Here is a 12409-nt window from a genome sequence, read left to right on the forward strand (position 1 = left end):
CTGCTTATATTAGTCATTAAAGGAAGAATGGTGTTTTATGTGCACATATGCCAGTATTCTTCTTTTGCTATAATATTACCATTTACAGCCATATTTTAATCCTTCAGGATATGATATGATCCGGACCCTTAACTGTCTGGAAACCATGAAGCAAAGTCAAAAGCTGCCCATGAAATAAAGAGGGTTCACAAGTGCATGTTTCTGTATTCTGTGGGAGTGTACCACACCCACATACAGTATGTCTACATGATGAGCATGCTCTTTAAGGTGGGATATTCATGGTGCCTCTGTATCGGACACAGGAGTGAGTTCTGTTCATCTACTAATCATTGTCGCCTAAGGATTCAAGGAGCTGTGTCAAAGGGACAAACATTTTCATTAAGTGTGTATTGCCTGCATTAACATTTCCTTGAAAATACCACATTCAAGAGCTTGGTAGGAGTAAAAATGCTTTTGACTTTTGGAGTGCTTTTTAATGTGTGACAGATAGGCATCTATATACTTACAGTGTGAAATGTTTATTGGGAATATTAATTGCTGAGAGGGAATAAACTTCACGTCAGCTTTGTCCGTCCTCCATTTACTTCCAGCGGGGTTCTTCCTGTTTCTTTATGCATTCGTTTACCGATATTCTGGCTTTCATCGGTACAGTCCGTGGAATAGACTTTGTTAATGTACCGTTGTTGCATAGGATGCTTTTCCTGTAAAATGGCCTTTCTTGTGACTCACTGAAGCATTCGTCCTAACATCTTAGACAGACAATCTCTTAAGGATATCCCCTTTGAAAAGCAGCAGCTGCAATAGGAAATGGTTTTGTATGTTTCCAGCTTTGTGTTGACTTACTGTATTCACGACTCCAGTCTGCTTTAGTCACAGTTAGGGTAGAGGGCCAAAAAGGCTTCTTTCCTTCTTGGAAAAGGAGGTTCAAAATGTTTACTGTGCCGCTGTCTCAGGGAGGTAGCAAAATGTTCATCAGTGATACTTTTCTGCAACAGTGAGTCTGAGGATTGAATTGTTTTGGTGAGGGATAAGTCAACATAGTGAAACTTAGGAAAAATATAAACCTGTGCCACAATAGTCATGCTAGTTCAGTCATTGAACATTGTAAGAATTGACTTGGAACTCATCATATCTGAAAAATCAGATGCAGAATTCATGAAGTCATTCTCCTGGGTTTTCCATACTTCCTGACATCTGAATTATACCATACTAAAAAAAAAAAAATAAAAAGTTATTTGAGTATTTTGGTCTTAGTAGAGGCATATCTAGGGAAAATCTACAGAAACTTGCAAAAAAAAAAGGACTGTTTCAGGCTTGGACAGTTCTTTTCGTAAATTGTTTCCTCTGTCTCTATTGCAAAGAATATCTGCCATTTCCATTCGGTGGCTCTTGTCCCACACTGAATTAGTGCCACAGAAAGCAAATCAGCCCAGAAGTGAAGCCATAATTCTGTAAACCCTGCTAGCTAGGCTTCCCACTGAAGGAAGCAGTCCCCGCTTGCCCTTGTTTGCAGATTGCCTTTTTGTTGTGCTGGCGCAAGCATCAGTTTGACTAGAGGGTGACGTGAATCAGATGGATCAGGATGACCTGATCAGTAGTAAAGATAACGTTTTTGCCATATTATTTCTGGCTTGGACCATTTTCTTGCTCTCCTTCACTTTCCAACACTAGGATAAGGAGAAGACCGTGAGAACACTCTCTTTAGTACGCAAGCCAGCGAGTGTTTGTGAAGCTACAGCCTGAAGAAGTAAATGCTGACTGAGTATGGACCCAGGAAAATAGAAGCCCTATGGTCTAGGAAAAAACCTGAAAATCTGCCTTGGGCCTGCTAGGTAGCTGTAGGCTACCGTTAATCTGCCTTGTGCTGCCATTTTTTCGCTTGAAAGCAAAATTAATGGTATCCATGTCCTTCATGATGTGATTTGAGATCCTCCTCATGCTTGTTACAAGCAAGGGGAAACTAGGATAAAATAATTCCTATTCTGTTTTTCCTTGCACGGAAATCTCACTGACTGTCCCAGGTAAATAGTGGGAAACATTTTTAACTGGAGAAGCAAAAGAATGCTGTGCCAAAAAAGTGGCTTAAAAAGGTGGCAAAATAAACACAATGGAGTTTGAACTAAAAAAAAATATCTTTAGAGTTTGTTTTCACAGTACTTGTGATACTGCATCCCACTGGTTCTCTTGCAGGTCTGTGACTCTTCCAAAAGAAGATATCTAAATCTCTTTAAGAAAACCAAAAACCTCCTCTCTCCCCAAAAACAGGAGGAGGAGGAGCTCTATCCTTCAGCCCTTTTCTCTCAACATGCCTTTCTTTACCTATCACAGCAAAGCACATGTAATCCTTTTCTTCTAAGTTGACTTTGAAAACTTGAGGAGAGGGAAGGACAGAGATGAACATTTAGAAATCTGTTGTAGTATGTGAGAAACTCAAAGCAGCCTCCTATATGAAGTGGACCATTAATGCAGGCATTCTTTTTGATATACATATGTGTCCTCTTGTCACAAGTCAGGTTAGCACATCCCCTTTTGTCTACCCCTAAATGAATGCTTTTTATAAAATTCCATGAGAACTTCTGTTGAAGAGGGGCCACCAGCTAAGTTGCAATATATTTCAATTTTACCTTTTAGATAAAAGTTTTGAAGCACCCTTTTACGTTTCCTTCTATATTTACATACTAACTCCCTTTAAGACACTTAGTTGCCATTTTGATTGTCAACGGAAGGATATAATCTGCAAAAGCAATGTCTGCTGTGTGCATGTCCACTGCGCTCTCCTACCATAGTTTACGATTTCTGGAAACTGCCTAGAAGAAGGTATTGTGCTCCCATGCTACCCTGAAGGTCTCTATTGAAAGAGCGTTCGGCTTGAGCTGTAATAGCTTGATAAAAACATGGTATCTAGATGTCATTGGGCCGTTGCGGTTGCACATGCATGTTCAAGCAGGTTTGGAAATGTGGCCCTGAGGAGGAGGGTAAGAAAAATCTCTGGAGTTTGACAAAGAAGGACAAGTCTGGTTAAGTTAAGAGGCGAAGAGCAAAACAAAAAACATCTTGCTTCTTGAGACCAATTTAAGTTTTCGTAACCCAGCCCTAGAGGATAGTTATAGAAGATTGCTTTCACGTATAAACCTAGCAATGCTCCGTGTGTGTTTGCGTGTGTGTATATTTGTATGTATATATATGTCCGTATTTGTATGCATATATGTGTGTGTGTGTATGTATATATAAACCTGGCAATGTATAGACAATCTGTGCAGACTGAACCCAGGGACTGACTACTCTGAAATAAAAGGTACCAGGCTCTAGAGTTCCTGTCTGTGGGTTATGGTCAGTGATGTTGAGATGAGTGGTTAGATCCATATGAACTATTCTAAATCCAGAAGACAACTTTTAAGTCTTGAGAGTAAGAAGAATAAGCCATTACTAAGATGCAAGTTAACACAGGCTTTCTGAACCTTGTGTTGTGTGTACTTTTGATTCAAATGCACAGATCTACTTACGCTGAAATGTGAACATCATTTCATGAATATTTGGGAAAGCTTTGGAGAGCTGTCCATTGACATAGCTCCAATATACTGACTACAGTTGCAGCTCTCATTTGTGATTACGTAAAGAGTGCCTTGCAATCATACGGTTCTGCCCTGTTGGGCTAATCGAAGTTGAAGAATCTTGTTCATATAATGTGCTTCAGTGCTCTGTTACGAACTCCTGTGTGCCGAGGCAAAGTTGTTGGAAGCCGGTCTTCTGTTTCCTTGTCTGCTGGGATTTGGGGGGTGAGGAGGGGGGAGGAGGGAGGAATTGGGATTGTTTTGTTTTGTTTTTCAGAAATGGTCAGTCCTGCTTAGTAAATATGGAATTCTGGATGAGAAAACAAAGACTGGCTTCTAATTGAGGGTTGGTTATTGAGATGAAATAGTATCCCAGCCGGGGCAGGGTAAAGAGAAACCCACCTGTTTGTATGAGATGCCATTAAAGAGCGAGAAGGTGGGAGGATAATAGGAGCCACTTTTACAGAGGTGATTACATATAACAAAAGGAGGAACAGTGTCCTTGCCCAAAGGCTGCATTATATAGGCTGGTGTCCCCCTGAAACTCAACTCCCGTGTTTCTTCCTTGACAATGGGACCTGAAATAACCTCTTGGTTTTGGTTTTTTGTGTGTTTTCAAGTATGTTCTTGCTTAAGGTTTAATTGGCTCCAGTCAGTAGGAAAGGGCTCCAAGGCTGATTATTTATGGCTTACTGTCAAAAGTGGCTATAAAAAGGGCAGTATTATCTTGGAGATGCTGGGAAGGAAAATGTGGTGGGGGGAGGGCGGGGGAGTGTGTGTGTGCACGAATGTGTTTTCTTGTACTAGATGAAATCAGACTTTTGCTGTCTCAGCAGTGTGGTTTAAATTGAAGATTAACCCTTTGACCTTCACGGTGTCAAATCACTTACAGATGGATCACCAGTTATATTTCTTTTTCTTTTTTTTTTCTTTTTTTACTTTTGGGGTGAAGGGGGGCTTTTTTTTTTTTAAAAAAAAAAAAAAAGGTTGTTTGTTCATGCAGCTGGGGCTTTTGAAAGGCTCAGAAGCCAATCTGATTAAAAACAGCACTTGGCTAAACTCTGCAAAATCCTACAAGCAAAAAAAAAAGTTTAATCCTCTTGTGCACAATGCATAAAGGGTCTGCTCTTTTCTTTTTGTAATGTTAGAGCTACAATTATTTCTGGAGAACTTATCATTTCCCTCTCTCCCCTCATCCCTCTCTGCACCCCCTTGTTATGCTGATGGGATTAAAGTGTCTGCTCTTGAAAAGTGTAACTGAGTTGTTTTTGGAAAAGAGAAGTGGTATGTTGCAATTTTAGAAATATAAATAACTTTGTTTCAACTGTTCTCCTCTACAGCATCAGCAGAACAGAAATCAAGTGTGGTGGCAGCTTTTTCTCTTTCTACACAACTTGGCCTTAAATGTGGAGGCGAACAGGAACCACACTGGGCAGAGGTGAGCTTCGCCCACCTGTTTCAGGCCACATCCAGTCTGCAGGGAGCACTGAACAAACACTGGTTCGGGGGAGAGACATGCACACCGCCGGCCGGATGTGAGGACTCTGTGAAATTCTTATACTCGCCTTCAAGTTTGGGTTTTTTATGGACTCTTCTTTGCTGCTTGCTGCCTCATGAGGCAGGGAGCTCTTGTCCAACACTGTCGAAGGAAGTTAGAATGTGGGTGTGTTTGGTAACGCTTGCTGCTGGTTCCCCGTGCTGGTAACCTCTGTGCAAGAGAGGCAGGTATTAGACTAACAGCTTCTTCTACTGTTTGTTAGTCAATAATAGAATGCAGGAGTTTGTAATTTTGGCTGCTAGTTAAAAAGGATGTCTGTGATTGATGACTCTAAACGTACTTTGGGTATCTTCCAGAGTAGAGATGCTTGATTCCTCCATGAAGAAAGTTTTTTTTAGCAACAATAACATTCAAGTGTCTTATATCCAGCGGGTTACTTGTTTTCTGCATGGGTTACTGCTTTTTTTTCTTGGATCTTTTGTGAGAGAAAATCACAAAGAAATTTGATCTCTTAAATCTTTCCACTAAGCACCAGTTGCAGATCCCTCACATGAGGTTGTTCTTTCTCATTGCCCCAAACAGACAAAACTGTTTCTATAAGAACGTTCTTCAAAAACCCTGCTTGGAGTTACTGGTGGCTATTCAGTGTCTGCAATTGTTTGCTTCCAGTTCAGTGACTGCTGTGCCTCTAAGCCAGCAGGGAGCTGAAAACCATGGAATAAGACCATCGTTCTCCTACTATGCTAATGTATATGTTTTTATTAGTTTTATGATGGGTATTTGTTTTATTTTTCGTTTCTATTACTATAATGTGGTTGGTCAGGAAGGCTTAGGTCCCAGGCATCTGATAATTTGCTTCAGGATTTGACAGAGAAATTAGTTATCAACCAGTCTGATGTGCACACTGTACCAGCAGTCCGTCCATTACTATACTAAGTAACATTTGGAGACTAGCATATATTGACTAGCAGCAGTAATATTACTTCAAGGGAGATCTTCTAAGAGTTCCTGGTTTTTATCTGCTCAGAAGTTTGTCTGTATGACTGACGCTATTAGACCAGCACAGGGGAATTACCTACCAAATGAAGTACTTCTGTGTGGCCTTAAATATTGTTAATTGACCAACCCAGTGACAACTTGGATAAAATATTACCGGTAAAGTAACACATCTTTTATATTCTTCAGAGAGTTTCCATATTTCCACTGCAACTTATTGTAAATCTCAAATTATAAAACTAGCTTGAGGAAGATCTGTCCAGAGAATTGCTGTTCAGTACTGTTACACATGTCGACTTCAGGTATTCAGGAATTCTTCTGCTCTTAGTCCACTCTGAATAATAAGCATTACTGTATGGGAAGAGCAGTTCACTTGCACATGTGCTTTCTCCTCTACCCTTCTCTGCAAGTCCTTCTCTAATTAATTCTTTCTCTGTTTTGTGTATAATCTCATCATTGCACTGTAGTGTCTGGTAACAATTTGCTGAACACTTTATTTGGACTTTATCCCTCTTTCCCAGCCCCATTCTCTTGACTTGCATCCTGCTTTACTGTGGCAAAATGTGCTTTAGCTCCCTGAAACAGGTCCCAAAGCTTTTTTTCATTTGCATGTGTTCACAGCCGCCATCTTTCAGCATAATGAGGGTTTATGTGAGAAAATCTTTTTTCCTCCTCTTATATTATTTTTCTAGCTAGAGCTAGGATGATATGTTTGTCTAGGATGACTGAGAATTCATATAAATGAATCTCAAGTTATATTTTAGGGGTTGGGTTTTAGAGGGGGAGGGCTTTTTAGAGGGAGGGGGAAGAATTGTTTTCGGTTTTGTATTGTTTCTTTAAGCACGTGCACTACAAAGTTACCCAGAGGGACACAAGTGGTACCTGTTGCTGACTTTGCTGCAGCAGTATGGGAAGCCACTCTCTGCCCATGTTTACAGGGATCAGGCTTTCCGTACCTTGCCTTGCACAGTCTACTTGGAGTAAATGCTGGTCACTGGAGAACAGGGATTTAAAGAGGGGGTGAAGCCTGAGGGGCAGTGCAAGCAGAGACTGAATTGAAGACCGCTTGGAAGCTGGATATTAAGAAAACAACTCTTAAAATGGAGTACATCTGGCTAACATGAAAGCTGTTAATGAGGCGGGAGTGGACCTGCTGAGGCTCAGGTAGCAATGTAGCAATGCTGTCTGCCAGCATGGCATCCTTTGAGACATGATGCTTGCGTTTTCCTTCTGGTTGGCAGGGCCCTTTCATCAGGTGCAGTCACAGACCAGCAGATCAAAGCTACATCATAACAGCCCTGCAAAGTAAGAAAGATTCAGCAAGTGCATCTGACACTTAAAAAATCATTGTGAGCATTCCCCTTCCCCTCCCACTTGACTTGATTGCCAAACGGGCCAGTTAAATCCAAATGCAAATAAGGCCTGGTGTGTTCTGTAGGTATGTAAGCTGGGAAGATAAGTCTGGTATTGGCACTTGCTGGTTCTGTGACCCTACCAGTTTATCTAGGATAAGACTTTTCTCAACGTGGAAAAACAGATACCTGAAATTGTTCTGCAGTTGTGTTGACTGCCTGACCAGAATCATTTGGCTCAATGAGAGACACATCTTTGCCAGTCCATATTTCCCACTGGAACAACAGACTTATCAAAATCGCTCCTTCCAGGGTCTCAAGTTAAAATCTCTGTGAACAACAATAACTTTATTGGAGACATAGAGCTAATCCTAGACAAAGGCTGACTTCCTGCAATATGTGTGGTGGTTACTGTTGCCAGAGATTTACAACCACTGATAATATATTTTAATTATATTCCATATCTGCATCTCTTAGAGAAGGGAAATAGACTCTCTCAATCCAAGAGTCTTATTCTGCTTCATGTAGGTTTTGAGGAACAGGCTGGTTATTCGCTTAAGGAAAAAGGAGCTGCTTCATACATACAGTCTCACCTACCTGACGAAGTAGTGAGTACCCATAAAGTTTTTTCCTTCCCACCTGGTCAGATGTTTCTGTCTTCTCTAGACGTTGGGAAGATTTCACGTGTTTATCAACAAATACACAGATGCACGTCACCCATGTATTTGTCACCTATCCCATGTTGGTAGGGCCCCTTCAGCGTGCACTGAGGAAATCTTCTCAGAGTACCTATTACAGTATGGCCACAGACATAAGTAGGCTGTTTGGGGAAGCCGTTCCAATGAACATGGTTTAAGTCCTCTAAGGGAAGGAGAACGCTCAAATTTTTCAATATTAGTTTGTCTTCATGGAAGGATTGGGATACTGTTCCTCTCTCTGATGTAAAACTAACTGCAATTTAGAGAGAACAGTTGGAGCTTTCTCCTAAAACAAATTCCTATTTTTAATGAGGAGTTCTTAAGAAAAACTTGAGCTGCTGCTGGTGCCACCAGCAGTGTTGAAGTATCTTGCTTGCCTTTCCCAGATCTTCAAAACGGCTTCAGACCTCAGCTCTCTTTCCTTCAGAGAGAGAGTTCTCAGTGACAGTTCGTTTCTGTATCCCTTCCCAGTTTCCCAGTCGGTCTTGTAACCCAGCCCATCCCTGGATCCAGTAAGCCTGGTGCTAGTAGGGAATAGTTAGTTTTACTTTTGTTTCCTGCAATTCTTGAAAGCTGAGCCAGTAATCACAAAGTGACTGCCCAGGGATAGCTGCAAACTGCCATAAGTAGGGCACAGCAAAGGCAGAGAAGAGAATGGATTTGCATAAAAAGGGTTGCCATTGGATCTGTATACTGGACTGCAGACTTCTCCCAAGTTCTCTGGTAGCACTGAAATCCTGCATAACTGATCACATATCTCAGTTGCCAGGAGTTTATTGGTTTATATAGGTTTTGCATATTCCACTGCAATCCTCTTTCCTGTAGTACCAAGTTTGCCTGTCTTTTGCTGTTTGAAATAGCTGTTTGGTATTATATGTTTGTTGGCTAAGCTTTTATTAGAAAAATCTTACTAGAAAGAAACTTCCTTATCAGCCTTTGCTTTGGAGCTATGTATCAACAAGGGGACAGAGGAGAGTAACCCAGCCCTTCTTAATGTAGGAAGGGTGATTGCAAAGACTTCTTTCTTTTTACTGACTGTCCTCTTTGTCCCTTCAAGCCTATATTGAAGTTATATGAGATATGTGCACAGGAGAGTACTTCAGCCCTCAAGTTGCTCCATAGCAGTCACTGGAGCTCTGGGAAACTGCAGATTCTTCCCCTTGGTAGACTAGGGAGAAGCCTTTTTTTTTTTTTTTTTTAGGAAAATTACTTGAGGCAGTTGTTGCAATGTGAGCCTATCAACTCTGTAAAATGAATTCCACCCTCCCTCTACCAGTCCTGATTCATGTCTCCACTGAAGCTATAGGAATGGTGAGACTGGGATGTGCTGGATGGCATATCATTGAGGATATTTTTAAAGGGAAGAATATGGAGCGCCCTTAGAAGATATGTTAGGAGCCGAGCAAGAATGCAGAAATATGGAGGTCTTGCCTTGTCTTATTAGCTATATTTACTGGGAGATTATACACGAAGGGACCATGGAATGTCCATTCATGTTCATGGGAGCTCTGCATATGGACCAAGCACTATAGAGTATTAGCATAATTTGACAAATGGGTTTTCAATAATATTGTTCAAATGAGTCTCTCTTTCAAACTGGCATTTGTGGTCGCCATTTTCAGAAATGTCTACCTATTGCCTTTGATTTTTTTTTTAGAAGAAGAAATACCTCAAGGAATTGATAAAAGATCATAGGGCAATCTTTTACAGTTCCTAAAGACTTCAGTGGTCTCTGTTTCTTTGGTTTGCATGTGTTCACATAGGTGGTACACAGCTCAGTTCTTCTCCACAAGGAAAAGCAGAAAAGACCAAACACATCAAATGCACTGGAATGTAATTGTGTGTGTGTGTGTGTGCGTGTGCGTGCGCGTGCACGTGTGTGTGTGTGTGTGTGTGTGTTTTTAAACTGAATGCAGTCTGACATCTCCCACCCCTTCTCTCTTCCATGTGCCTCACCCTCCCCCGTAGCCACAGAAAGGAGGGTCTCTTCCTGTGAATCCCATGCTGGAAGTTGGTTTCTGGGAAGCGAAACCTAATGTCTGTGGACTGTTTTTTAAAGCCATGTTTCAGTTCTGTCTTCAGACTCTTTGCTGCCTTTGGGGAATGGAGGGGTGGGAAGGGTAGATTCTTGAATTGTTTTTAAAATCCATTATGAAAATTTTGCATGTATAAAGTTATTCTTAAATCTAAAGGAGTCTCCCTGATTTGCAGACACAGCTCCAGGAGAGCATCGTCACAGATTCCTCAGCTCCAGTTTTGATCAGACTTTTATGAAAGGAAAATGAGATAACAGAAAGGAGAGAGACTGGTGTGATGTAAAGAAGACATAGTCACGGTTTTAAATAAAAGTTAGAAGTTAGACTTCTAGTAGGGAACTTTCAAAACAGCCCAAGGGATTTTGTATGCCTGTTTCCACTGGGTGCATTTGAAAATCCTGCCACTAATTTGGATATTGGGTATCTGGACTGTTTCTTTAGTAAAACTAATCATGTATCACTTCTTCTCTCTTTTGTGGTATCAAGGATGTGGTACAGTTTCCCACGTTTCTAGGTAAAATTCACTGATGAGAATACTGTGAAATGTGGATTCACATTTTCTGCCTCCCCCTCCTGTGTGACTTTTCTAATTTTGTGAGATAGGTTGGGTGTTCTTTTTCTTTTTTAAAACTTTGGAGTCCTTCCTTTGGAAAAGCAAAAAGGTAAGGAGAGGTAGAATTTGCAGTGTACTTAATGAACTTTCCATACCCTCAAGAAAGAGTTTTCCCACAGTAAGAATATTATACTGTCCTGCTGCAGAAGTAAACCCGATGCTCTCCTGCGAGATCTCTGTCTGGATTAGTCCTGAAGTGCACACATCCTTCTTTGCCATGGACTGAGACCCAGTGAGAATGTAGCATTTTGTTTATCCTGGTTGTGTGCCTCCAGGACTCCTGCCTGTACCAATGGTGACTGGGCAGTGCTCCTTTTTTGTATCTGTACAGTATATTTGCTTTGTGCTCTCTTTCTATGGTGCTTTTTAATACTTAATACTTGGATTTTTTTCTAATAACTGGTACAATTTTTAATAAAATTGTTAAATTCTTTTTCTGTGTTCTTCGTTTTATTTTTTAAAGGATAGAGAGCATTGTCACAGCTGGCCAGTTCTGTAGTTCACCCAAATCAGCGATACAACTTTGGTTGTTCGACTTTGAAAATATCTGGTAGATCCTTGCATGTGTACCTTAATACTAAGCCCTGCAACAAAGGCAAGATCTTCCTTCCACGTTGGACTGCTATCTTGGGCATAATTCATTTGAGTTATGAAATACTCTTTCAAATAGAGTATTCCCACCCTTGGATAAAGGACTGCTGCTAGTTGGAACTGCACAGTTAACTTTCGGCTTCAAATCGGGAAGTTGAAAATTTTTATCTCCATGCATATGCACTCATAAAGTGTAACCTTTGAGAAATGCCGGCTTATGCCTAGGCAAGTGCATTCAAAGGTACTGAGGCCTTTATGACAAAGACAGTCATATTGTTTGGTAACCTTACCAAGAAGATACAGTTCTTTCTGGTCTTCTGACTTAAAGGCAGCAGACAAAGGTGGCTGTGTGAAGTGGTAATGACTCCCTCAAGTGCAAAACTGAGGCTATCTTGGCCATCCTAAGTGATATCATGCGTGGTTTTTGGTTTCTCCTTCAGTTTTACTGTGTCAGTACAGGGGAAGAGAAAAAATATCTCCATTAAGTAATGGTAATTAACCCAGGTGGGGCAGGAATAGAGATGTGAGTATCAGAAAATATTTATAATATAGTTGGTCAAATTCCCCTAAAGAACACTGCTCATGTGATGTTGTTGGTACGATTTTCATCTGGAGTCTTTAGGAAACTGAGTTAACAATCCTACTCGATGTTAAGTTGCCTCTGTTGGTGTGTGCATGTTACAAAGGAGTCTTTCATTCCAAAAACACATGATGTATGTGGTATGAAAAGCCACATGTGCATCTAAGACCACAGGGGGAAAAAGACAGTTTTTCTTTTCATTGTATTAGATCTACTGAAAAGTGTGTCCCCTGGCCAGTATCATGTGACCATGAAAGAGCCTGTTGTAACACACTGATACAAGGGGACAGAAGTGAGATTGACTTGGATGGGTGGGAGAACTGGCTCTGAACTTCCTGATTCTCATATGGTTAAATTCTCACCCTTAATTAAATGCTAACTCTTTAAAGCTTTAGCAATTCTTGTATCAAAGAAAAGAATGACTTCTTAAAATTAACTGTTTGTACAGCTACCCCAGAAGTTATGTGCCAGAGCAGCAGAAGGCATTGCACATT

General features: G+C 40.8%; 1 protein-coding gene across 9 annotated transcripts in view; it reads left to right on the forward strand.

Moving 5' to 3' along the window:
• The window catches only part of BMF (Bcl2 modifying factor), a 47229-nt gene that overhangs the window by 13451 nt on the left and 21369 nt on the right, over positions 1 to 12409 (forward strand). For 5 of the 9 annotated variants that reach the window (XR_011141538.1, XR_011141539.1, XM_068946273.1 and 2 more), the window contains one exon: positions 4892 to 11177. The exons of the other annotated variants lie outside the window; for them this stretch is intronic. Coding sequence is in view for 3 of the 5 variants with exons in the window: in XM_068946273.1 (XP_068802374.1) it covers positions 4892 to 4993 (102 nt within the window). In the remaining 2 variants the exon portion in view is untranslated. Of the gene's footprint in view, positions 1 to 4891; positions 11178 to 12409 lie in introns of those variants that run through there. 9 annotated transcript variants of the gene reach the window in all.

The sequence above is a fragment of the Struthio camelus genome, chromosome 5, assembly GCF_040807025.1.
Source record: "Struthio camelus isolate bStrCam1 chromosome 5, bStrCam1.hap1, whole genome shotgun sequence".
NCBI classification, from domain to species: domain Eukaryota; kingdom Metazoa; phylum Chordata; class Aves; order Struthioniformes; family Struthionidae; genus Struthio; species Struthio camelus.